Here is a 26,789-nt window from a genome sequence, read left to right as displayed (position 1 = left end):
CAGCTGGAGAAGACCCTCCTGGAGGTCTCGCCCCCGAAGTCCCCCGCTCCCCTGCTCCACTTCCTGCCTAGTGCAGCCAACACGAGTCCCACCAAAACCCATTTCTTTGAGGAGGAAATAAGATTGTGTGAATGGAGGGGCTTCTTCGGCCCCACTAGGGAGGGAAACCCACGTCTCAGCCGCCTGCCCCTCCCCACAATGGACCACACTGTTGTTACACTCCTGCCCGACCAGAGACAATCAAGTGGCAAGGGGAAGACCGAACAACAAGGAGAGAAACCGGGAACCCGGGCCTCAAGCTGCCAGAGTCCAGGTCATCAGGGACTGGGGGGGGGGGGTCACAGACAACCCTGCTGAACCAGAATGAACTACCTCTTGGGAAAGCCCCACCGGAGCAGGGGCTGCCGAGTGCGCGGTCTTACCTGTTCCTGCTGTAGGGCTTTAACAAATGCGTTTTTCAGCCGGTTGGTGTGCTCGGCCTTCAGAGCCTTCTTCTGGTTGGAGGTCATGCACTGCTCACACAGGATCTTCCCGTTCTTCTCCTGCTTCCAGTGCGGGGTGAAGTCTGTGCGGCACTGGGCGCAGACAAAGGGTTCGACCCGCAGGAGCGAAGCGCAGCTCTTGCCTAGATGCCAATGAGAAGAACAATGAGGCGCTCGCGCTTCCCACCCCGATTCCTCTTCCAACCAATTTTTCAGAAGGTTATTCTGCTTAAGTAAGGAGACTCTACAATTTAGAAAATAGTTTCATTTTATTTGACTGTCACACCACCACCTCAGGGAATTCGGTGCACAGCACCCTGTTTAGAGACGAGTCCAAGTGTGGCCGCTCACGGCCAAGCCGCCCGAGAACCCACGTGCCCTGACTTCCTCGACCAGCGAAACGGAAACCTGTTTCGTTCCACCGGACTCCGTCCGACTCCGCCAACACTTCTGCTCCACAGCGTCTTTCTACGTCAGACTGCACTCAGCCCTGGCCCAGAAGTTCACAATTTTTAGCCATCAGTGTCCGAATCGCTCCCTCCGAGATCTGCCACGAGTCAGGACGGAGTCCCTCAGGCACTCGCCCCTACCGTCACGTATTCCCCCCTAAGACCACGAGTTTGGAAATTCAGGTGTGGTAACTTGTTAGTGTTAATATATCCCAGCCCGGTCCAGCCACGACTAGGACCGCCCACGTCCTCCAGAAGTCCTACTTTCTCAACTCTGAGTCCTCAAACGGCAGGGACAGGGCACGACAACGTAGCACAGTGCCACCCGCACACAGACGTGAACAGCAAGTGCTCCAGCCATCAGAAATGCACCCACGGTGCCAGGCACCATTGAAAACTAAACAATGAACTGCAAAAATACACAAAATACAGTAAAAATACGAAGCCTAAGCTATGCAGACCCATGAAAAGCATTTCTGCCGTGTTGTTCCTGAACAGCCTCTGAACAACGGAGGGAGTGCGGCCAGAGGAGGAGAGGTCACTTGGAGGCAGACGGTCCCCCGCGAGCCTCGGCCCATGTCCGTCAGGCCTGGCGGCCTCACCTTGGCTGTCGATGACGCTCTGCACGACCTCTTCCAAGCCCACCATGTAGATGAACTCGCTGTTGGCTGCACTGGGCAGGAAGTGGAGCAGGGGGGCGGGGGGCTTCGGCGGCGGGATCTCCAGGAGCGTCTTCTCCAGCTGTTTGCGGAGCGCCAGCTTGGCTGCGGCCTGGGAGTTGGCGGCGTCAGTCATGGCGCTAGGGCTGGGAAGTGGTGAGGACACTCTGTTCACGGTCCCTGGCTGGATGTGGGAGGCAAGGTTCATGTAGATGGCGGAGGATGCTGTGCGCTGGCAGGGAACAGAAGAACTCGACTGCTGGAACGCAGGGAGCGCAGCGGTCAGTGACGGCATGTGCGAGCAAGGACCAAGTCTTGCCTTCATGGCACAACACACTCTCTGAGCCCCGCCTGCACTGCCAAGCTCGCCCCGAGCTCAGGAAAAGCCAGGAGGTGTCCGACCTCAAGGACAAAGAATTCCGGCACACCGCAGAGGACGGCAGCGGCGAGGATAGCAGCTCAGAGGAAAACGGGGGTGCCCTCTGTCCTCTGTCCTGCGGCCTCTCCCCCAGGCCCCTGCTTCCTTCTAGGCAGGCTGACTCGCCGCTACTCACTGCGCCACCCGCCTTGCCCACTCCTGTCCTCAGGGGCTCCCCCGGCCAGCACTCTCGCCAGGACTGCTGCCCATCCGGACTCCACCAGAACCGCCCGGGTTGTCCTACATCTTCTCTGCGTCCAAACCTTCAACGCTATGGTCCTCTCAACAGGGAAAGTGATCAAAGACTTCCCTGCCTCCCCACCAGGGCTCTCTTACCGGCTGGTAGTTGATGGCAGGGTTCATGCTGGGTGTTGTGGTGCGCACAAGGCCAGGCTTGGGTGGGCCCCGCTGGCCCTGTAGCTGGGCAGGGTTTGGTGCGATAACACGCTGAGACATCAGCATGTGTGGGAGGGCGGTATTGGCCGCCGAGCGGATGACACTGTGACCCTGAGGGGGAAAGAGGAAAAGAAGTAGTCATAGCTGGTAAAATGCCCCACCAAAATGCTAATGAGGTAACACTGTAACGCCCAGCTGAGTGGAAATGCAGACTTGGTAACTTTGTCTAACGTTCTACTGAATAAATGCATCATCAGTGTAAATCTTGATCAGCAGCAGGAATTCCCTGGTTTTTCTTGGTAGAAGCTAGATGGAAAGGGGCAGAGCTAGAAATGTCCAGATGGACGGTGGGGATTACTCACTCTACTACACCGCCCAGCACCACACAGCAAGTCATGCCAGGGGGACCCAGGATCGTGGGTGACAGCACCCCTCCCCCAGCCAGGTTCTTCTATAATTGTCACCAAAGTCCCAAACCAGAGATGGGAGACACAGGGCTCTCCAACACAAAGACCCCAAGGTGGGTCACATACCTGTAATGTTCTCAGACTCTGTGGTTCAACCCCTTGGGCTCCGGGCCGGGAGGGGAGCTTGGACAGGCCCTGCTGTCCCCCGTGGGCAGGAGCCGGCTGAACAATGGATGCGGCATTCTGCACGACTGGGGTCTGAGGGGAGAAAACACCAGAGACAGAGTGACAAGCCCGGCACACTCCCAGACTTTCAAAATTCCTTGTTGGGGTGAAGCCTCTGTTGACCAGAAGGAAAACTGAGAAAAATGGAATCAAGGTTTTCTTGATTAAAGCCTAAGATAAAGATGGGCGCCTGGGTGGCTCAGTGGGTTAAGCCTCTGCTTTGGCTCAGGTCATGATCTCAGGGTCCTGGGATCGAGCCCCGCATGAGGCTCTCTGCTCAGCAAAGAGCCTGCTTCCCTCTCTCTCTGCCTGCTGCTCTGCCTACTTGTGATCTCTCTGTCAAATAAATAAATAAAATCTTAAAAAAAAAAAAAAAAGCCTAAGATGAAACAAAAACAGAAACCACCACTACTCTTAGAAACGAAAACCCACGGGACCAGAGAACAGGCCGCCCAATGGAACCTACCTGGGAAGTCCGTTCTCAAACCCAGACATGCATTTCTAGGGCATAATACCTTCTGGACCACGTTCTCTTTCTGTAGCTGGCTCTGCCTCAGTTTCTTTAACAGCACCAGCCGAGCTTCCTCCAACCGTAGCTCATCTCTCAGCTGCTTGATGAGCTGCTGCCGTTCCTCCATGCCTTTCCCCTGAGGAGACAGGAGGCGGTGAGCGAGGGGGGCATGCGCCCAGACAGAGTCCCTTCCTGCAAGATGAGGCTTCCTCCTGGGCTGGAATCGTCTCCCGACCAAGCAGAAGCAGCACCAGGATGGGCGTCTTTCTGTCCCGGAGCCCAGCACAGGGCTTGGTATTCAGCAGGTGCTCACAAGTGCTCACAGAGTCAGAGAAGAGACCACAAATAAACTGCAATCAACCAGACTTCTGGCAAAACAGAAGAATGGCCACAGGGAGACACTGCTTTCCTTTAAAATAATGTTTCTGGATCTTTTAAAGCCAAGTTTCTTCTAGATATGCATAAACACTTAGGAATCCCTTCATATTATGAGAACCAGGATAGGGTGGTTCTAGCCTAGAGTTTATGTGACAAATAAAAGTTTTGTTTTTGTGTTTTCCAAAGGTAAGTTATACTCAATATGCTCTGTCAAACTGTATTCTTCACTTGGTTCTAGTGATTCCCTGTCAAAAGGCATGCCCTTGGGGCACGTGGCTAGCTCAGGCGGTAGGTGGAGCGCATGACTCTTGATCTTGGGGTTGTAGGTTAGTGCCCCATGTTGGGTGTAGAGGTTACTTAAAAATAGTATCTTCAGTGGCAGGGCGCCCGGGGGGCTCAGTTGGTTGGGTGTCTGCCTTTGGCTCAGGTCATGATCCCGGGGACTTGGGATGGAGCCCCGCATCGGACTCTCTGCTCGGTAAGGAGGAGCCTGCTTCTCCCTCTGCCTCTTCCCCCGCTTGTGCTCTCTCCCTCTGCCACATAAATAAAATCTTAAAAAAAAAAAATTCTTTCAGGGCATCTAGGGGGCTCAGTTGGTTGAATGTCCGACTCTTGATTTCAGCTTGGGTCAGGGGACCGAGCCCCACATTGGGCTCAGCCAGGGGGGAGTCTGAGTGAGAGTCTCCCTTTCCCTCTGCTTCTTCCCCAGCTTGTCTTCTCTCAAATAAAAATACATAAATCTTTAAAAGACAACATAAAATAAAATCTTAAAAAAAAAATCTAAAAATTAAATAATTAAAGGGCATGCCCTTGAGATTGAGAATTACTTATGAAAAGTTTCATCAGGGGCACCTGGGTGGCTCAGTGGGTTGAGCCGCTGCCTTCGGCTCAGGTCATGATCTCGGGGTCCCGGGACCGAGTCCTGCATCGGGCTCTCTGCTCAGCGGGGAGCCTGCTTCCTCCTCTCTCTCTCTCTGCCTGCCTCTATGCCTACTTGTGATCTCTGTCAAATAAATAAATAAAATCTTAAAAAAAAAAAAAAAGAAAAGAAAAGCTTCATCAATGGGAAAAGAAATTTTCATCAATGGGTAATTATTTAGATTAAAAAAGTAAACCATAAAAACACAGAACTGGGACTCTTACATAGGAGGAGCAAAAAATGAAGAAAGAATTTGTCTTTTCTTTTTTCTCTCTTTTTTACCTTAAACATCTCTAGGTTGGCTGCTTTGAGTCTTTCTTCCATCCGGGAGCTGGAACGGGGACTGGAAGCCTCATTATCAGATAAAACAATGATGTCTGGGGACGGAGTCAGCCTTCCTCGGTCTGGCTCACTAGACAAAAAAAAGAAAAAATCCAAGTATTTCAACAGTGAAAGTTCATAGAAAAGTTAAAATTTTTTTCTACACTAAACAAAGAGATTCAAGGGAACTTAAGTCTGTCCCAATTCACCCAGGGTATTCAAGTCCTAGGACAAAGAATATACCAAGACAGTAGTGGTGGTGAAGCCTCAGGCACGGGATTTTCTGTCTAAATTCCATGTGTGGGGACGACACGCACACACACACAGCTACTGGCTTCAGAAATGGGGACAAGAGAGGAGTGTTCTTATGACACTGATCTGAATGAAAAGTCTCAATGTTTCCCCTGTATCTCACTCTCCACTGGGCTGTCACACTGGTCTGCAGAGGCACAGGAAGGAAACAGCGCGCAGGGAGGAGAAGGGCAGAGCAGCTGAGCCCGGTACAGGCGCCGCACTGCCAACGGGGACCCTAAGCTCACTACGCCCACAACAACATGGTCCCGGCCACCTGCGGGTTTACAAGAGAGGAGGTTCTATGACAACCCTAAGGACAGTCTATGCTGTCACGAGTTAAGGCAAAAGAAGATACTGTTATCAGTTGCTTGAGGGAACAGAGAGTGACAAGTCTACAGCCTTCTGGAGGGACCAAAACCCCGAAACTAGACAAACGGGACTCGCATCTACTTGCCAGAGCTCTACTTAGCATCCTCCCTCAGCAAGAAACTCTCTAGAAATGACTCTGAAATCGAAATCCTCCATACCGGCTTCCCGCATTCCCAATCTTATTTATTAGACAATCGTAGTTTTGGTCTTTTGGGGCGAGCTGTAAAAGCATCCTACTTGCTTTTCTGATTTAAAAAACAAACAAACCAAAAAACTTGCACTGAATTCTGGAGATTCTAATTGCCTAGGCCCCCAAATCAGCGACCACATCTTCTCTCAGATTTCTTAAAGACCCTCCCAGAAACTTCTTCCTCAAGGCCTTCAGTGTAGTTAGGGACACACGGATCTAAAGTAACGTGTAGCTGCTGCTTAAACATGAAACTTGAACCCGTAAAGCACAGATCTTTAGTGCTGAGAGCCTTCTCCCATTTCTCTTCTCCCAGCCGCTGGGCCGTAGATGCCTTTTGAACAGGGCACCCTGGCTAGACAGAGTGAGCATCCAATTTCTCAACAGGGTAAAACGGAGTTAGTGAGAGCAACCCAATCCCGCTGAGACACAGAGAGACAGAGTGACGCGTACGAGTGTGCTGGGATCTATTACATCTGTCTGGACTGCTCTATAACCGCTGGTCACAGATGGCAAGCCGAGGATGTGAGGTTATAGAAAAAGAAGGCACTAGACAAGAGCCTGTCTTTCTCTGACCCCAAGTTGCTGGAATAATGGTTGGACCTTATGGTGTTTGATTTTATTTTCTGGTGACTTCATTTTTCATTTCTGTATTCCTTCATCCCTGCCTTCCAACCCTAACACTAACACAAGGGACTAATTTTGAGATCTGGTGGATTTCCAATTCTACATGACTTCCCAATGTTTATTTACATCAACAGTCTGAAGCTACTTCCATTCTGGTCCTGGTTGGATACACACATCAATAGCATCTCTAAGAACACCTCCTTTCTCAAATGAATGCTGCCCACTGCCGATGGACTGTCCAGCAACAAGACAGGCAGAGACATTCCCGGATAGAGACTGTGGATGAGTAGCATTTATTAAGAAGCTGGATCTGAGAACAACCCTAATAAACCCTAATAAAATAAATGATATTTTATTCCTGGATATAAATCAGACCCACAATAGATAATAGCACAGGCAAGGCAATACCCAAGTCAAGTTTTGGTTCATTCTTCAATATATATATATATTTTTTTAACATACATCTGACTTCAGATTCTGGTCTCATTAATTAAGCTTTCCGTGGAAAGAAAATATTTTGCTACTTCCCCAAATATATATATGATTTATATTATTTGGTGTTCTTAAGTATGAAACTTTACCTGTCGGAGAGAGATCACAAAAAGTCTGTTTTGTTGCTGACCTCACTTATGACCCAGACTGCCAGATTCCCTTGGGAGCTATGTAACAACTTTTTTTTTTCTTAATAGACAGTTTTGTTTTGTATTTTACAGTTTTTTTTTTAACTTGATTGGTATTTTTTAATCAGTTTTATTTATTTATTTGACAGAGATCACAAGTAGGCAGAGAGGCAGGCAGAGAGAGAGGTGGGGAAGCAGGCTCCCTGCTGGGCAGAGAGCCCAATGTGGGGCCGGATCCCAGGACGCTGATCCGAGGACCCCGAGATCATGACCTTAGCTGAAGGCAGAGGCTTAACCCACTGAGCCACCCAGGCGCCCCAAAAGCTTTGTAACTTCTAATCTTTACTCCAGTTGTAAAAACAATAGAACAAAAACTGCCAAGTTTCTCTAGCATTCCAAAATATAAGCAAGCACTGGTTTTACACGCACCTTATTTCATATACGTTGTGACCTGCCCAACTGATAGCCAAAAAAAAAAAAAAAAAAATTTAGGCAATTATGATGTGGCTATCATAGATGTCAGGGCTCTTCACTTCTACTTTTAAATTGTCTTCTTTCATCCAGATCAGAGACACTGCTGTTCTCCCTGCTGAACAATTTATTCTAATAAAAAGCTAGGGGCTAAGTGGAAATAACTGTCAGTGGGTCTGTGAAAGGGGAGAAGCGTGGCAGGGGCCAGTCGGGCCTACCTTCCCATGCAGAATACGGATCTACACAAGTTATATCAACCCTCTTTTCCTGGAGACCATTAAAAACAATTCCCAGGGGCACCTGGGTGGCTCAGTGGGTTAAGCCTCTGCCTTCGGCTCCGGTCATGATCCCAGGGTCCTGGGATCGAGCCCCACATCGGGCTCTCCGCTCTGCAGGGAGCCTGCTTCCTCCTCTCTCTCTGCCTGCCTCTCTGCCTACTTGTGATCTCTGTCAGATAAATAAAGAAAAAAATCTTAAACAAAACAAAACAAAATAGTTCCCAGTTTCCAGAGGATCAAGTTTCAAAAGTTCATTCCTCTAAAATAAAATTAAATGCAATAGTAGGGTTCTTAGGGCAGTCTGACTTTTCAAAGCAGAACTTTAAAATTTTATTTAATACGATACCAATAATACTAGTACTGAGATCTCATCAAAATGTGTAACAATGTTTCTGTGAAAAATGCATTTTCAGGGCCAACTTGGGATCTGAGGGATCCGTCCAACATCTGTCCTCCCTCGTCAAGTAGGGTCAGTACCTGCTCCAGACGGCAAAGGCAGTTACGGGCACGCGGGCTACTCAGGGGCCTGATCACATTCGTCAGCTTTCTTTTTTTCTCAAGAATCTCAGAATTAATCTATTTTCATAATATTCTGCTGACACTACATATAGCTTCCAAGCTACCCAAGGACTTTTCTCATTTATGACCAACAGGGAATTTATTTAAAGTTTCCTAAGGATTTTATTTTTTTTATTTTTTATTTTTTAAAAGATTTATTTGACAGAGATCACAAGTAGACAGAGAGGCAGGCAGAGAGAGAGAGAGGGAAGCAGGCTCCCTGCTGAGCAGAGAGCCCGATGCGGGACTCGATCCCAGGACCCTGAGATCACGACCCGAGCCGAAGGCAGCGGCCCAACCCACTGAGCCACCCAGGCGCCCAGGATTTTAAATGCTATTACCAAGAATAATGTTCCATCATTGGGTGAGTTTTAAAAAAATAATTGTGTGTGGGGGTGCCTGGTTGGCTCAGTTGGTGAAGCAGCTGCCTTTGGCTCAGGTCATGATCTCAGGGTCCAGGGATGGAGCCCTGAATCAAGCTCCTTGCTCAGCAGGGAGTCTGCTTCTCTTTCTGCCCCTCACCCTGCTTGTGCTCTCTAATAAAATCTTTAAAAAAAAAACCAAAAAAAAAAACAAAAAAACTTGGGACATTAACAGTAAGTAAACGTTAAAAGCTAGAGAAAGAATCCCAGGTAAGGCTCTAACTGGGGGTTCCTGGTGGCTCAGTGAATTAAGCCTTTGCCTTCAGCTCAGGGCATGATCTCAGGGTCCTGGGATAGAGCCCCGCATCGGGCTCTTGCTCAGCAGGGAGCCTGCCTCCCCCTCTCTGCCTACTTGTGATCTCTCTCTGTTAAAAAAATAAATAAAATCTTAAAAAGAAAAAAAAAAAGGCTCTGACTATTCCTTTCGTTCTTCTTCAGTCGTAAGACAAATTCAGCTGAAGGGAAGCGGACACTACAGAATCATTCTCATACCCTATCAGCTCTATGTGAACTATTAATAAACAATGTTCTTAAAGCTAAGGTTGTCTACACTGTGACTCACTACCCCGGGAGCTGTCCCTTCCGCCAGTACCCCTCTGAGTACGAGCGCCACTGTTTCAAGTACTCAGCCCTGACAGACACCAGAAAAAAGTCCTGTGAAACCGTGTACGTGTGAGTGCACACACACGTGGATATGCACAGCATAAGAATGTTCACGTGTACGTGAAGGCTGAAGACAGTGGCGCCAACAAAGCAAGAAGGCAGAGAATCAGCACGTGAGGACCACCTCCTTGTTCGCACAAGAGAAGCTGGGCCCCGGCTTTTGGAAGTAATGGAAGCGGGGGCTCCGGCCCGGCACATTCGAAGCCTGCCGGGGTGAGCTGGAGGAACGCCTGCGGCCCTGCTAGACGGGCCTGCCAGGGGAGCGGAGCCCGCGGCCCCTCCCTGCCAGCTCTGCGGCGCCTCGTCCACCCGCAATGACCTTTCTCCTAAGGGTGCTGACTGCGGACTCTCCGTGCGCTAAGCAGAGACAGGAGGCACCGAGCTCCACTGGGGAGTGACAGGGATTCCTGGTCAGGCCAAACGGCACACGCCTGTCTTCTTCCAAGAAGCACCTCCTCTCACTGGAATGTATCCCGGCCGCAGGGCGCAGCCTGGAGGAGGTGCCCCCGCAGGAGCCGGCGGGAGAGCGCCGTACCTCCGCCTTGCGCTCATATCCACCGGCTCGTCGCTGATGTTCTCTTTGCCGGGCCTTCCTGCCGCCCTGCCGTCTCCGTGAGGCCTGAGGTTCCCATTGAGCTTCTCTTCGTAGCCCTTGACGCCACCGCCATCCTGCTTGGTGGGCAACTCGTGCGGCACCTCCAGGTTCGCCAGGTCCTTCCGTTTCAGCAGCGCCAGCATCTTCAGGCGTTCCATGGCCTCGTGCCCCTCCATTTTGAGTCGCTTAGCCAGGACGTCGTCTCTCTCGTCCGCCGGGTCCAAGCTCCGCTTCAGCAGGTTGAGGCGAAGGGCATCTTCTGTCATTCTGTCCATCCTACGGGGAAGGAAAACATAAGCGAGATGAGAGCACAGCCTCTTCGGCAGTCTGGAAGGAATGAGGGGGTGGCAGGGGTACTCAGAAGCAGCATGGGGACTGCTCGGCTCAGCTGGTGGGCATGCGACTCGATCTCAGGGCGGTGAGCTCAACCTCACGTTAAGTGCAGAGCTTCTTAAAAAAAAAGAGGGGAGCTTGGGTGGCTCCACTGGTTGGGCGACTGCCTTCGGCTCAGGTCATGATCCTGGGGTCCTGGGATCGAGGCCCACGTCAGGCTCCCTGCTCAGCGGGGGCCTGTATCTCCCTCTCCCCCCTGCTTGTGCACTCTCTCCCTATCTCTGTCACTATGTCTCTTTCTCAAATAAATACAATCTTAAAAAAAAAAAGAATCAGATACATGGAAGGAAGGTCACTGAACTAACCTTCTACCTTCTATCTTCCCAGAACACTTATAACTAAAGGCGATTTCTCCACTCAACTTCAGCAGTGAAAAGTAAACCTCAACTACTTTCCAGTCATCCAAGTCCTTACTATGTCACCACTACACTCAACTGGACAGTCCATTAAAACCCTACCTCTCTCAGAATAAACATTCTTTTGTGATGGGCTTTTTGTGTCCGTATGCTCAAAGTCAGATGCGTTGGTTTTTGCTTTTTTTTTTTTAAAGATTTTATTGGGGCGCCTGGGTGGCTCAGTGGTTAAATCCTCTGCCTTCAGCTCAGGTCATGATCTCAGGGTCCTGGGATCGAGCCCCACATCGGGCTCTCTGCTCAGCAGGGAACCTGCTTCCCCCTCTCTCTCTCCCTGCCTCTCTGCCTACTTGTGATCTCTGCCTGTCATATAAATAAATAAAATCTTTAAAAAAAAAAGATTTTATTTATTTTTCAGAGACTGAGCAAGCACAAGCAGGGGGAGGGGCAGAGGGAGAGGGAGAAGCAGATTTGCCACTGAGCAAGGAGCCCGACGTGTGATTCCATCCCAGGACCTGGGATCATGACCTGAGCCAAAGGCAAACGCTTAATCGAGTGGGCCACCCAGGTGTCCTAGATATGCTAGTTTTAACTATCAAACCAAATCCTTTTCCTGGAAAAGACTCTTATGAACGAAGAAGCTCGTCCAGTCACCCAGGCGGATCTTTAGCTGGCCTCTCTTAATGAAGGACGAGAAGAGGAAGTAAACAAAGAACACTTCATGGGGAGCCACAGTTGCTGGACGAAGCAAGTCTATGCGGATACAGATTCAGTATCTTAAGACACGTGGCTTTAGGGGGCGCCTGGCTGGCTCATTTGTTGGAGCAGGAGACTTGATCTTGGGGTTGTGAGTTCAAGCCCACTGGGCATAAAGCCTACTTAGAAAAAAAAAGATACTTGACTTTTATGAAAGACTCAGGTGTTTAGGCTGAGAAGAGGTAATACTTTCTCTACTTATGCAACAAAATTATTAAAGATAGAAAATTATCATTTTCCCTCTCACTTTTTTTTTTTTAAAGATTTTATTTATTTATTTGATAGAGATCACAAGTAGGCAGAGAGGCAGGCAGAGAGAGTGAGGGAAGCAGGCTCCCCGCTGAGCAGAGAGCCCGATGTGGGGCTCGATCCCAGGACCCTGAGATCATGACCTGAGCTGAAGGCAGCGGCTTAACTCACTGAGCCACCCAGGCGCCCCTCACTTTGATTTTTTAAGCTAACAAAATTTAAATGCAGAATCTCTTCCATACTTTTGAATCCAGGGCTGTTTTCCTGATAGGAAATAGCAAAGAGGCACTGGAAAGAAAGTTTTTTGAGTCATGGAAACACAGATTCAAATTGCTAATTACTTTTATAAGGTCTTATAAATTACTTTACCTCCCTAAATCTTAATTTTATCTTTAAAAGTGGGTACTTAGAAGATGCTCAACAGAATTTAATTTCTATACCCTAGGGTTATGACTTCTAGACCTAAAACATGAGCTCAGACCCAATAATTCACAGACTTGAGTAGCAAGACAGAGAAGACCGACAATGCTAACTGCGCTCTTGCAAAGAAAAATATGTTTATGCTTGTGGCAGCTTCCTTCTGGTAGTGAGGAGTAAAATAACAGCTATTTAATCCTTTCCTGAGTATGACCAAAAAACAAAAACAGAAACAACCAACCAAAACAGACATTTTGGAGATCAGAAAAAGAAGTCAGAAGCCAGGTCTCTGAATTTTTGGGTAATGTTACTTCTTTTCTTTCTTTTATTATGTTATGTTAGTTATTTTAAAAAATTATCTTTTTTATTATTTATTTATTTTTTAAAAAAGCACAGTTGGGCATATTTGTGTTTTATTTTATTTTTTATTTTATTTATTTATCACAAGTAGATCACAAGTAGGCAGAGAGGCAGGCAGAGAGAGAGAGAGCAGGGTTCCTGCTAAGCAGAGAGCTCGATGCAGGGCTCGATCCCAGAACCCTGGGATCATGACCAGAGCTGAAGGTAGAGGCTTTAACCCACTGAGCCACCCAGGCGCCTCGTTGTTATCTTTTTTTAAAAAAAGATTTTATCTATTTATTTGAGAGAGAGTGAGCACAAGTGGGGAGGTGGTAGGGAGGAGCAGAGGGAGAGGGGGAGGGAGAAGCAGGGCTCCCACTGAGCCGGGAGCCTGATGCGGGACTCCACGATCCGGAACTCCGCAGAAGGCAGCTGCTTAACCAACGGAGCCACCCAGGTGACCTGAATCTACCAATCGAAAGTGCACACTTTGGGATGCTGGGTGCCTCTGCTGATTAAGTGGTTGGCTTTTGATTTTGGCTCGGGTCTGATCTCAGGGTCCTGAATGGAGCCCCGTGTTGGGCTCCACGCTCAGCAGGAAATCTGCTTCAGGGTTTGTCTCATGTATGGGTGCTCTCTCAAATAAATAAATGTTAAAAAAAAATAAAGTGCACATTTGAGTGGTTTTTACTCTATTCACAGAGCTGTGTAACCATCACCACAATCAATACTAGAACATTTTTATCATCTACCCCCTCAAGAAACCATACCCATAAGCAGTCCCTCAACCAATTTACTTTCTGACTCTACATTTGTTAATTTGGACTTTTTTTCTTCTTCCAAAAAGAGGGGGGGAGAGAGAGAGAGAGAGAGAGACAGAGCACAAGATAGGGCGAGAATCTTAAGCAGATTCCATGCCCAGCGCACAGTGAGACACAGGGCTTGATCTCATGACCCTGAGAAATCCTGACCTGAGCGGGAATCGAGAACTGGACGCTTAACTGACTGAGCCACCCAGGCACCCCTGGACTTGTCACATAACTGGAACCATATGCGCTTCTTCTGCGACTAGCTTCTGTCAATGTGCATCATTTCTGTCTGCAGCCCGTGTCGTGCGTCTGTCTTTTCATGTCCAAATAATATTCCATTTGTGTTCGCGTATTTTGTTAATCCATTTATCAACTGATGGACATTTGTTTTTTCCCCTACTTTTTCCTGTTATGAACAATGCTGCTATGAATTTTCGTGCACACGTTTTTACATGAACAGGTTTTCAGTTCTCTTGGGTAAAGACCCAGGAGGGAGCTGCTGGGCTGTACGGCTGCTCTTTGTTCAGCCCTGGGCTGCTTTCCAAAGAGACCGGGCCGTCGTCGGTCACCACCAGCAGCACATGAGCTTCCAACTTCTCTGCATCCTCATTTCATTTCAACAGCTTCAGACAGAGACAGACGACAGAACACAGAGTCTTTAGCTACAGGTCCCCTAAGGACCTGGTAATTTTGATAGATGTTATTTCTGAAGTGGTTTACTTCTGAAAAATGCCCACAAGGTGGAAACTGGAATGCTGAATGCTACAGAACATCAAAAGTTAAACTCCAACTCCCCAGTAACTCCCCAGTAATTAACTCCCCAGTGTTCCAGGGAAGGTGACCAACACCTCATACTGAGGGGCACCTGGGTCGAACAGTGGGTTCAAGCCTCTGCCTTTGACTCAGGTCATGATCCCAGGATCCTGGGATCGAGTCTCAAGAAGGTTCTCTGCTCAGCGGGGAGCCTGCTTCCCCCCTCTCGCTCCCTCCTTCTCAAATAAACAATAAAATCTTTAAACAAAACAAAACAAAACATCTCATATTGAGAGGACCACTGAGAATCCTGTGGGAAGCTGTGAGTGACGAAAGTCTGTTACTCAACTGATCACACACCTAGATGCAAAAAATACTCCAGAAAGGTACAAAGCAAGATACACAAATGCAAAGTAATATGGCACAGAGTTCCAAGTTTTGAGGCAAATTCATAAGCACTGGAAATATGTAACAAAGGAACAAAACATCGATAACCTAGAGTGAATGGAGTCTGGGACGCCATGATCATCCCGGCTTCTCAGATGGTTATACGCACAGCTGAACACTGCTCAAAGACCTGCCCCCCATATTACACTCCAGCAAAATACACAGATACACTAGAAGTTGGGAGAAACCAGAAACAGATATTTGAATGTCTAAGGTAAGTAATCTTTCCCAAGAGATGCCTTGAAAATGCTGACCAAACTTTCCTTGACCATTCTTTTTTTTTCTTTAAAGATTTTATTTATTTACTTGACAGAGAGAGATCATAGGTAGGCAGAGAGGCAGAGAGAGAGAGAGGAGGAAGCAGGCTCCCTGCTGAGCAGAGAGCCCGATGCGGGGCTCGATCCCAGGACCTGGGATCATGACCTGAGCCGAAGGCAAAGGCTTAACCCACTGAGCCACCCAGGTGCCCGTCCTTGCCCATTCTTTACTGATCTAGCCATTCTGCCACGAAATCCGATAAAACATGGATGAATCTTGAAAATATCATGCAAAGTGAGGTAAGTCACATGCAGAAGAACAAGTATTTCCACTAACATGAGGTACCTAGAATAGGCAAATTAACCAAGATAGAAAGTACATCAGTGGCTACCTGCGACTCAAGTGGCGACGCGACAGTGAGGAACTGTTATTTAAGTGGAACAGAATCTCTGGGGTGAAGAGAAAGTTCCTGGTGGTGCCCGGGTGTGGCTCAGTGAAGCTCCTGCCTTTGGCTCAGGTCGTGATCCCAGGGACCCTGGGGTCGAACGCTACATCTGGCTCCTTGCTCAGCAGGGAGGCTGCTTTTTCCTCCGCTCCTGTTCATGCTCTTTCAAATAAATAAGTAAAATCTTAAAAAACAAAAAACAGTCCTTAAAATGGACAGTGGTGATAGTTTCACAACACTGTGAATATACCTAAGGCCACTGAAACTGTACAGTTAAAAATGGTTAAATTGATAAATTTTGGAAAAAAAAAGGAAAAAAGGTTTAAAAAATTGTTATATTTTGCCACAATAAGAAAAAAATCCAATGTAACTGAGATAAATTAAAAATGTCATGAGAGGGGTGCCTGGGTGGCTCAGTTGGTTAAGCCTCTGCCTTTGGCTCGGGTCATAACCTCAGGGTCCTGGGATGGAGTCCCGCATCGGGCTCTCTGCTCAGCAGGGAGTCTGCTTCTCCCTCTCCCTCTGCCTTCTGCTCTGCAAACTTGTCTGTCTTTCTGTCAAATAAATAAATAAATAAAATCTAAAAAAAAAAAAAATGTCATGAGAGAGGGGCGCCTGGGTGGCTCAGTCATTTTACACGTCCAACTCTTGATTTGGGCTCGGGTCATGAGACTGAACCCCTGCACTGGGCTCTGTGCTGGGTGAGAAGCCTGTTTAAGATTCTCTCTCTCTCTAAAAAAACAAAAAAACCAAGAAAACAAAACAAAAAAAAAAAAAAGAAAAGGTGAAAGAAAGAACAAAGGAAAAAAAGTGGTATATGAGGTGATAGAAATATTCTAAAACTGGATTGTGGCAATAGCCGCACAACTCTGTGTATCTACGTTAAAAAAAAGAGTCACTGAGGGGCGCCTGGGTGGCTCAGTCAGTTAAGCCTCTGCCTTCAGCTCAGGTCATGATCCCAGAGTCCTGGGATCGAGCCCCGCATCCCTGCACAGGCTCTCTGGTCAGCAGGGGTCCTGCTTCCCCCTCTCCCTCTGCCTGCTGCTCTGCCTACTTGTGTGCTCTCTGTCAAATAAATAAATAAAACCTTAAAGAAAAAAGAATATTCAATGTAACTTTATCACATAAAAATTCCTCTCTAAAAAAAACAAAACAAAAATTTTGCAAAATAGGGGAGCCAGGCTGACTCAGTCAGTAGAGCATGCGCTACTTAGTCAATCTCAAGGTTGTGAGTTCAAGCCCCACATTTGGTGTGGAGCCCCCTTAAAATAAAATTTTCAAAAAATCCTCTAAGATAAATGTTAATTTTGCCTTTTAAAGATTATTTATTTGAGAGCGAGCGAGCGAGAGAGCGTAAGCTGGGGGAGGGAGAGCTGAGTGGGGAGCCTGATGTGGGGGCTGGGCCCCTCCCCTGGGATCATGACCTGAGCCGAAGGCAGACGCTTAATGGACTGAGCCACCCAGGTGCCCTGTAATTTGCCTTTTAATGCCTAACCAGCCTTTTTTTTGTTTCTTATGGGCTGCTAATGATAATCACTAATCTTTAAAAGCCAAACACTGCTAGGCACTTCTCATGTGCTCTCATTTCAATCTCCTCAGACAAGTTACTAGGTGGTATTATCCCTAACTTCACAGTTGGGAAAATGTTCAATCCAGTATCTCTGGGCTATAAAGCGTTAGACAGTAAATCTGGGATTGCTATGCAGGACTAACACACTTCACAAATCTGTTAAACAGATTGACGGACCAGAGCTGGAGAACATGGAGAACCGTGGGAAGCGGTGCTGGGTATTTGTGAATGCACACACCCCCCTGCCCCCGCCCCAAACACCAAGAATACTATGCGTCCAGGTCATGGTTAGCTGGCAGGAATAAAGGGGAAAAAAGATTAGGCCACTGTCTCTTTTTCTTTTTAAGATTTTATTTATTGATTTGACAGAACGACAGCGAGAGCGGGAACAAAACAGAGGGAGGGAGAAGCAGGCCTCCCACTGAGCAGGGAGCCTGATTGGGGCTCGGTCCCAGGATCCCGGGATCATGACCTGAATTGAAGGCAGACACCTGATGACTGCGCCACCCAGAAGCCCCTAGGTCACTGCTAACAATTTCATTCTGACAGGAGAAGATGTGCATGTAACTAAAATAAGAACTTGGGTGCTCACACGAACTCATCTTCTCTGCCTTCCTACAGCCTGCTTTTCTCATACTTCAATGAAGAGGGCCGAACTCATCCAGAGACAAAAGCCAGAAGCCTGGGAATCATCCCTGACACTTCCTGACTTAAGTCTCAGCCACCAGGTCCTACCCAGTCCTATATTCTCTTCCTCTGAGTATGAATGTGAAAATACGCAGTCCTGGTGTGCTGCTGCTGGCAGCCATCTTGAGACCATGAGGAAGGCAGGTCACTTGTGGACGGAGGAGACACTGCACCAGCCACACGGAGATGGGAGAGAATCCTGGAGCTGGGCCACACCTCAAACTGCCCCAGAGCTAGCGTGGATTCACGCCAGTTACACAGGCCAATAAACTCCCTTAATGTGTAAGCCAGTTGGAGCCAGATTATCCCTTACCTAAACTATCTTCATGGAAAACTGTCAGAAGTGCCGATGTGACACTGAGGTGGACGCATCCAATGATCGGGGCACGCAGCACGCAAACTGAAGAGCCGGTGCTCAGGCCAGGGCTGGAGACAGATACTTGTACAGGCAGAGGAGGTAATGGAAGTAATGGATGAGCGCTGAGCAACGCTGCCCAGAAAAAAGACAGAGTCACAAGAAAAGAGGGCCCAGCATAGATCCCTGGGCAGCACCGACATTTAAGGGTTGGAGGAAACTAAGAAACGGACAGAGAGCTGGAGGAAAAACCAGGAAAACCGGACCTCTCAGCAAACTAAAGGAGAGTCCCAACGCTGATGTCTAACAATTACAGGCGAAAAACGCCCAGTTTCAATCTGCTGCTGCCCCTGTGAAAAGTAAGAATGGTCAGGTGGTCACAGCTCCAGCCTCACGATTGTCAAGCTTTCATCTTACTGTTAGCCCCGAACCAAAACCCAGATCTGCAGCGAAGACTCAGAGGACCCTGAGAGAGCAGACGGTGGAGGCTGGAGAGGAAGCACGAACCAGACAAACATCGGCTGAGTGACCGCTGTTTGCCAGCCGACGTACAATGCTCCTCTCACATTTGCTTTCCCAACTAACCACATCAGAGAATGAATAGAAAAATTTTAATTGTCAGTTAAGTTACAAAGCTCCAATTTTCAGGGCACCTGGCTGGCCTGGTCAGTAGAGCATGGGACTCTCGATCTCGGCGTTTTAAGTCTGAGCCCCATGCTGGGTGTTGAGCCTACTCAAAAACAAAACAACAAATCAGAACAAAAAACCTCCCCACCAATTTTGAAAAATGATGAAATTTAAGCCTATAGTTATATAAAAGCAAAGCAGTATTCCTTTAAAAAAATATTTTTTTAAAGATTATTTATTTGACAGGCAGAGATCACAAGTAGGCAGAGAGAGAGAGAGAGAGAGAGAGAGAGAGGAGGAAGCAGGCCCCCTGCCGAGCAGAGAGCCCGATGTGGGGCTCGATCCCAGGACCCTGAGGCCATGATCTGAGCCGAAGGCAGAGGATTAACCCACTGAACCACCCAGCCGCCCTCCCTTTTAAAATTTTTTTAAAATTCTAGTTAACATATAGTGAATATTGGTGTCAGGAGTAGAAGTGAGTGATCCATCACTTACCGACCACACCCAGAGCCGTCACAAGTGCCTCCGTAGCGCCCAGCCCCCACCCAAGCCATCCCCTAACCCTTCCCTCTGGCAGCCCTCAGTTTATCCCCGCTAGTTAAGAGTCTCTTATGGTTCGACTCCCTCTCTGTTTTTATCTTATTTTATTTTCCCTTCCCTTCCCCATGTTCATCTGTTTTGTTTCTTAAATCCCATACATGCGTGAAATCCTATGGTATTTGTCTTTCTCTGACTTATTTCGCTCAGCATGATGTACTCTAGTTCCATCCACATCACTGCAAATCCTGAGCCAAAGGCAGACACTTAATGACTGAGCCACCCAGGTACCCTGCAAATGGCAAGATTTTATTCTTTCTGACGGCCGCATAGCATTCCCTCGCATACATATGCCACATCTGCTTTTACCGTTCATCTGTCGATGGGGCATCTGGGCCACAGTTTGGCTACTGTGGATGCTGCTGCTGTGCACTGGGGTGCACGTGCCTTTTCGGATCACTACATTTGTATCCTGTGGGTAAGTCCCTAGTAGTGCGATTGCTGAGTCGTAGGGTAGCTCTATTTTCAATTTTTGGAGGAACTTCCATGCTGTTTTCCAGAGCGGCTGCACCAGCGTGCGTTCCCACCAGCACCGTAGGAGGATTCCCCTTTGTCCGCATCCTCGCCAGCATCTGTCGTTTCCTGACTTGTTTTAGCCGTTCTGACTGGTGTGAGGTGGGGTCTCATCGTGGTTTTTTCTTTTTTCTTTTTTTTTTAAAGATTTTATTTATTTGACAGACAGAGATCACGAGTAGGCAGAGAGGCAGGCAGAGAGAGAGAGAGCAGGGAACCAGGCTCCCGGCTGAGCAGAGAGCCTGATGTGGGGCTCGATCCCAGGACCTCGAGATCATGACCTGAGCTGAAAGCGGAGGCTTAACCCACTGAGCCCTTCAGGTGCCCCTCATCGTGGTTTTGACTTGTATTTCCCTGATGCCGAGTGATGCTGAACATCTTTTCATGTGTCTGTTGGCCCTTTGGATGTCTTCTTTGAAAAGCTGTCTATTCATGTCTTCTGCCCATTTCTTGATTGGATTTTTTGTGTTTTGCGTGTTGAGTTTGATTAGTTCTCCACAGATCTTGGATACCAGCCCTTTGCCTGACAGGTCATTTGCAAACCTTCTCCTGTTCTGTTGGCTGTCTTTTCGTTGTGTTGACTGTCTCCTTTGCTGTGCAGGAGCTTTTCATCTTGACGCAAGCCCAGTAGTTCATTTTCGCTTTTTGTTTCCCTTGCCTCTGGAGATGTGTCTAGCAAGGAGTTGCTGTGGCCGAGGTCAAAGAGGTAGCCATCTGCCTTCTCCTCTAGGGTTTTGATGGATTCCAGTCTTCCATTTAGCTCTTTCATCCACTTTGAATTTGTTTTTGTGTGTGGTGGAAGAAAGCGGTTCAGTTTCGTTCTTCTGCATGTGGCTGTCCAGTTTTCCCAGCACCATTTGTTGAAGAGACTATCTTTTTTCCATTGGACATTCTTTTCTGCTTTGTCGATGATTAGTTATTTAACACATAAAAAATAAGCTGTTTCGGAATGCCTGGCTGGGTCAGCCGGAGGAGCACGCAACTCTTGATTTCAAGGCCGTGGATTCAAGCTGCATGTTGGGTGTGGAGCTTCTTTTTTGTTTTTTAAGTACTTAAAACATATTATATATATAATACACACGTCTGTGTAAGATATATATTCATATAAACATACAAAATATATATACCCTTCTTACAAATTCTGATACTTTTAAAAAATCTTAAGACTTTTCGGGGCACCTGGGTGCCCAGTCAGTTAAGCCTCCAACTCTTGATTTCAGCTCAGGTCACGATCTCAGGGTTCCTGGGACGGAGCCTCACATCCCCCATCCGGTTCCCCACTCAGTGGGAAGTCTGCTTGTCTCCTCCCTTTGTCGCTCCCCTGCTCACACATGCTTTCTCGCTCTCTAAAATAAGTATCTCTTATAAAAAAACTTTAAAATCTAAAGACTTTAATTAAAAAAAAAAGATTTTATTTATTTATTTCACAGACAGAGCTCATAAGTAGGCAGAGAAGCAGGCAGAGAGAGAGAGAGGAGGAAGCAGGCTCCGCGCTGAGCAGAGAGCCCGATGTAGGGCTCAATCCCAGGACCCTGAGATCACGACCTGAGCTGAAGGCAGAGGCTTTAACCCACAGAGCCACCGAGGCGCCCCAAGACTTTAATTTTTTTTTTTTTTAGCAACCTATACGCCCAACGTAGGGCTCAAACTCACAACCTCAAGGATCAAAAGTCATATTCCAGGATTTGGATTCCCCAAATCCAAAGACTTTTAAATGAATATTAGTAAGTTATCAAAAAATACTTTCAATTCTTACTGTTTCTAGTATTTTTCTGATTTCTCTCTCTGACCCACCTTCCAAACGGACACAACGCGGAGTCGGGGGAATCTCACCGCACACAAGTTTTCGCTTCACCTCTATTTTATTTTTTAATTTAACTTTCTTTTTTTTTTTTAACGATTTTATTTATTTATTTGACCAGTGGAGATCACAAGCAGGCAGAGAGGCAGGCAGAGAGAGAGAGGGGGAAGCAGGCTCCCTGCCGAGCAGAGAGCCTGACGTGGGGCTCGATCCCAGGACCCTGAGATCATGACCTGAGCCAAAGGCAGAGGCTCCAACCCACTGAGCCACCCAGGAGCCCCTTAATTTAACTTTCTGAGGTAATTGTAGAGTCACAGGAAGTTTCAAGAAATCTTGCAGGAAAGATTCCATGTACCCTTTACCTAGTCTCCCCTAACACCATGACCAGGATATCAACGTTGATATAATCTATAGATCTGGGATGTCTGGGGGACTCAGTAGGTTAAGCATCTGCCTTCGGCTCAGATAGGATCCTGAGGTCCTGGGATTGAGCTCTGCTCGGCGGGAAGCCTGCTTCTCCCTCTCCCACTCCCCCCATTTGTGTTCCCTCTCTCGCGGTCTCTATCTGCCAATTAAGTAAATAAAATCTTAAAAAAAAAAAAAAAAAAGAGGCAAACCCCTGAGGCGTCTGGGTGGCTCAGTTGGTTAAGCGCTGGATGACTCTTAATTTTGACTCGGTCACAATCTAAGGGTCATGAGATTGAGCTCCGAGTCTGGCTCGGAGCTCAGCATGGAGTTTGCTTAAGTTTTTCTCTCCCTCTGACCTCCTCCCATCCTGGGCACACGTGTGTTCTCTCCCTCTCTCTCAAAATAAATAAATAAATCTTAAAAAAAAAAAAAAGGATAACCCTTTAGATATGGAAAAGAGATCGGTGATCACTAGGTTGGCGCGTAGTTGGCAGGGGGCAGTGACAGGGTGGGTCTGAGGTGATAGAACTGTTCTCTGTCTTGACTATGGAGGATCCAGGCACATATGAACGTGGTGACATTGGAAACTAAGTAAGGACAAACGTATCCAAGTAAAATGGGGGAAGATGTATAGATTACTTTTAAAAAAAACTTTTATTGGGGCTGGCTTTAAAAAAATTTTTTTTTTTTATTTTTAAAGATTTGAGAGAGCATGTACACACGAGAGAAAGAACTGAAGCAGGAGGGGCAGAAGGAGAGGGAGAGAGAATCCCAAGCAGACCCCACACTGAGTGTGGAACCTGATGTGCAGTTCCAGCCCAGGACCCCCAGATCATGACCTGAGCTGAAACCAAGATTGAGACCCTTAACTGACTGAGCCACTCAGGCACCCCTGGGGTTGGCTTTTTAAAAAAATGGCTTTTAGTAGAATTCCCTTGAGATTCGTCCAAATTTTTGCATGTACCAATAGTCCATTCCTTCTTATTGCCAACTAGTAGCCCATGGTCAGAATGTACCCTACTTATTGCACTGCTGAAGGGCAATGGAGTTGAAACAGTTTTGCGGTGTTTTTTTTGGTTTTTGTTTTTGCCATAACAAAGCTGCTATGAACATTCACATACAAGTTTCTGCAGAAACACAAGTTTTCATTTCTCTGGGATAAATGCATAAGAATGTTATTACTGCTGAGTAATATAGAAAATTAATGTTTAGCTTTATAAGAAACCACCCACCTGTTTCCTAGCATGGCTGGCCCATTATATAATCCCATAAGCAATGTTTGACAAGTCCAGTTTCTTCATATCCTCACTGGCATTTGGTGGTGTCACTGTTTGCTGTTTAACCCATTCTGAGAGGTGTGTAGTGATATTTCACCATGGTTTTCATTTGTATTTCCTTAAAGGCTAGTGATGCTGCATATCCTTCTATGTGTTTATTTGCCATCTGTAAATCCTCTTTTGTGAGGGGCACCTGGGTGGCTCAGTGGGTTAAAGCCTCTGCTTTCAGCTCAGGTCATGATCTCAGGGTCCTGGGATTGAGTCCCGAATCGGGCTCTCTGCTCAGCGGGGAGCCTGCTTCCTCCTCTCTCTCTCTCTCTCTCTCTCTGCCTGCCTCTCTGCCTACTTGAGATCTCTGCCTGTCAAATGAGTGAATAAAATTTTAATAAATAAATAAATAAATAAATAAATAAATCCTCTTTTGTGAAAACCCCTCTGTTCATGTTTTCTGGCCGTGTTCTAACTGGATTGTTTTACCTATTTAGTTCTAAGAGTTCTTCACATAGTTAGGCCCTGGTCATTTGTTACATATGTGGCTTCCTAACTTACTTTTAGTGAAATTAAACACTTAGAGATACATTCAAAGCACCCTGGATAACTACACCCCCAATCCATTCCCCACCTCCTCCTCTCCCCAGAGAAAGGCATTATTCTGATGAGTTTGTTATCATTTCCATGGATACTGTTACAAGATTACTGCATAAGTATCTTTAAATAATGTATGGTATAGTTTGTGTACTTTTATTTTTTATTTTATTTTTTTTTAAGAATTTATTTATTCAGGGGCGCCTGGGTGGCTCAGTGGGTTAAGCCGCTGCCTTCGGCTCAGGTCATGATCTCAGGGTCCTGGGATCGAGTCCCGCATCGGGCTCTCTGCTCTCAGCAGGGAGCCTGCTTCCTTCTCTCTCTCTCTGCCTGCCTCTCAGTGTACTTGTAATTTCTCTCTGTCAAATAAATAAATAAAATCTTAAAAAAAAAAAAGAATTTATTTATTCATTTGACAGAGAGAGAGAGATCACAAGTAGGCAGAGAGGCAGGCAGAGAGAGAGAGGAGGAAGCAGGCTCCCCACGGAGCAGAGAGCCCGATGCGGGACTCGATCCCAGGACACCGGGACCATGACCTGAGCCGAAGGCAGTGGCTTAATCCACTGAGCCACCCAGGCACCCGTTTGTGTACTTTTATAAATTATAGTTTAGAAAGTAGGCTCTTGTACATGTCCTTTTCCATTTGCCTTTCAATGTTCATTTTTAAAGTTGTTGTTTTTTTTAAGATTTTATTTATTTATTTGACAGACAGAGATCACAAATAGGCAGAGAGGCAGGTGGGACTAGAGGGGGAAGCGGGCTCCCCGCTGAGCAGAGAGCCCGATGTGGGGCTCCATCCCAGGACCCTGGGAACATGACCTGAGCCGAAAGCAGAGGCTTTAACCCACTGAGCCACCAAGGTGCCCCCATTTTTAATTTTTTTAAAATTTATCCAAGTAAATGTATGAAGTCCTACTTCATTTGTTTTAACTGCTGTGTAGAACTCCATTGCAAAAATATACGATTTAGTAATCCATTCTCCAGTTCAACATTAAGTATCAATTTGTTGATGTTTAATGCTGCGAAGTCTACTTCTGGCCAAGTTGGTGTTAACAGGGCCGGATTTACCCTCCTACCTGAAATAACAACGGCCCAGACAAAAATACATGAGACAGGTTTTCAAGACACTGGACATCGGACAACAAAGGCAGTGGCCCCGCAGGAACAGGACACAAACAAGGTAAGCTCGCCAACTGCCCTCCTTTATGGTCTTAGGGGAGCTTCTAAGACACGGTGTGCACAGGTGGAACTGAGGCAGAGCCAGGCCGGCTCGGGAGCAGAGGAGACGGAGCGGAGGTCTAGTGAAAGGACAGAGTACCACAGAGGTGACCACTGCAGAGAGACACCAGTCACAAACAACACATTGAAAATACTATTCCCACACAAAAATCTGTACACCGATGTTCACCGCGGCATTATCCCTACAGCTGAAAAGTGGAAACAACCCAAATGTCCGTCAACTGATGGATCGACAAAATGTCGCGACCCTGTAGAACGGAGTATTATATGGTCACAAAAAAGAATGAAGTACTGATAAGAATTACAACACAGATGAACCTTAGAAACATTACCTAAGTGATGGAAGCCAGTCACAAATGGCCATCTATTGTATGACTCCATTTATATGAAAAGTCCAGAAGAGGCAAGTCAGTGGAAATAGGAAGTGGACCAGTGGCTGCCCACAGCTGAAGAGAGAGTCGTAATGCATCATGCCTGCTGCCGGGTCAGAGGTTTCTTCCTTCCTTTCTTTTTTTTAAAGATTTTTTATTTATTCATTTGAGAGGGAGAGAGCAAGCACGAGTGGGGGGGCAGTGGCAGGGGATAAGGGAGGGGCGAAAGGAGAGGCAGAAGCAGGCTCCTGCTGAGCAGATAGCCCGACGCAGGGCTCAGTCTCAGGACCCTGACATCCTGACCTGAGCCGAAGGCAGATGCTCAACCACTTGAACCACCCAGGTGCCCCAGAGGTTTCTTTTTTGGGGTGATGAAAATGTTCAAATCTTAGAGTGTGGGGATAGTTGTACTACTCTGTGAATACACTGAAACCACTACACTGTGAATTGTGTGGTACGTAAAAAAAGATCTCAATAAAGAAGTTAAAATGCACTGATTTTAAAAGCAGATTAGTGATTACAGGGGAAAAAAAAGATTAACGAACCAGGAGATGTAGTAATAAAAATTACCTCAAAACAGTCGGAAAGAATAAATAAGAAGAGCATGAGGGGACTGGGAGACTTTTTTTAAAAATAATATATATATTTTTTTGGACGCCTGGGTGGCTCAGTGGGTTAAGCCACTGTCTTTGGCTCGGGTCATGATCCCAAGGTCCTGGGATCGAGTCCCGCATCAGGCTCTCTGCTCAGCGGGGAGCCTGCTTCCTCCTTTCTCTCTCTGCCTGCCTCTCTGCCTACTTGTGATCTCTCTCTCTCTCTCTGTCAAATAAATAAATAAATTAGTAAAAAAAAAAAAGAATATATATATTTTTTAAGAATTTTATTAATTTATTTGAGAGAGAGAGAGTGCATGTGTGCATAGGCAGGGGGAAAGAGCAGACATCCCAGGACCCTGGAATTATGACGTGAGCCAAAGGCTGATGCCTAACTGACTGAGCTACCCAGGCACCCTAAAGCTGGGGAACAACTTTAAGCAGCCTAATATCCAGACAACTGGAGTTGCTCAAAGAGTTATAGGAGTGGACAGAAAAAACATATGAATAAATAATGACCAAAAAAGAATAAACAGTGAAAATTATAAACCTACAAATTCAAGAATCTCAATAAACCCCAAGCACAAGGAACATGAAAACTATATCCCAAGGGACATAATTAAATTGCTTAGAACTGCTACAAAAACTTAAAAGTAGCCAGGGCAGGGCAAGGGGAAGATAGATTATGTAAAAATAAG

General features: G+C 46.9%; 1 protein-coding gene across 6 annotated transcripts in view; it reads right to left on the bottom strand.

Annotated features, from left to right (window-relative positions):
- Positions 1-26,789, bottom strand: part of GATAD2B (GATA zinc finger domain containing 2B) — an 88,660-nt gene that overhangs the window by 6,773 nt on the left and 55,098 nt on the right. For 3 of the 6 annotated variants that reach the window (XM_082703586.1, XM_082703587.1, XM_082703588.1), the window contains exons 2-8: positions 10,190-10,525; positions 5,127-5,256; positions 3,552-3,683; positions 2,938-3,069; positions 2,345-2,515; positions 1,534-1,849; positions 423-625 (exon numbers count right to left, since the gene is read on the bottom strand). In XM_082703586.1, coding sequence (XP_082559712.1) covers positions 423-625; positions 1,534-1,849; positions 2,345-2,515; positions 2,938-3,069; positions 3,552-3,683; positions 5,127-5,256; positions 10,190-10,524 — 1,419 coding nt within the window. In that variant the 5' untranslated portion in view covers position 10,525. The remainder of the gene's footprint in view (positions 1-422; positions 626-1,533; positions 1,850-2,344; positions 2,516-2,937; positions 3,070-3,551; positions 3,684-5,126; positions 5,257-10,189; positions 10,526-26,789) is intronic. The other 3 variants (XM_082703589.1, XM_082703590.1, XM_082703591.1) reach the window with 1 other exon arrangement.

Source organism: Mustela nivalis, assembly GCF_964662115.1.
Source record: "Mustela nivalis genome assembly, chromosome: 16".
In the NCBI taxonomy this organism is placed as follows: Eukaryota; Metazoa; Chordata; class Mammalia; order Carnivora; family Mustelidae; genus Mustela; species Mustela nivalis.
This window is presented reverse-complemented; position numbering and strand designations above follow the sequence as displayed.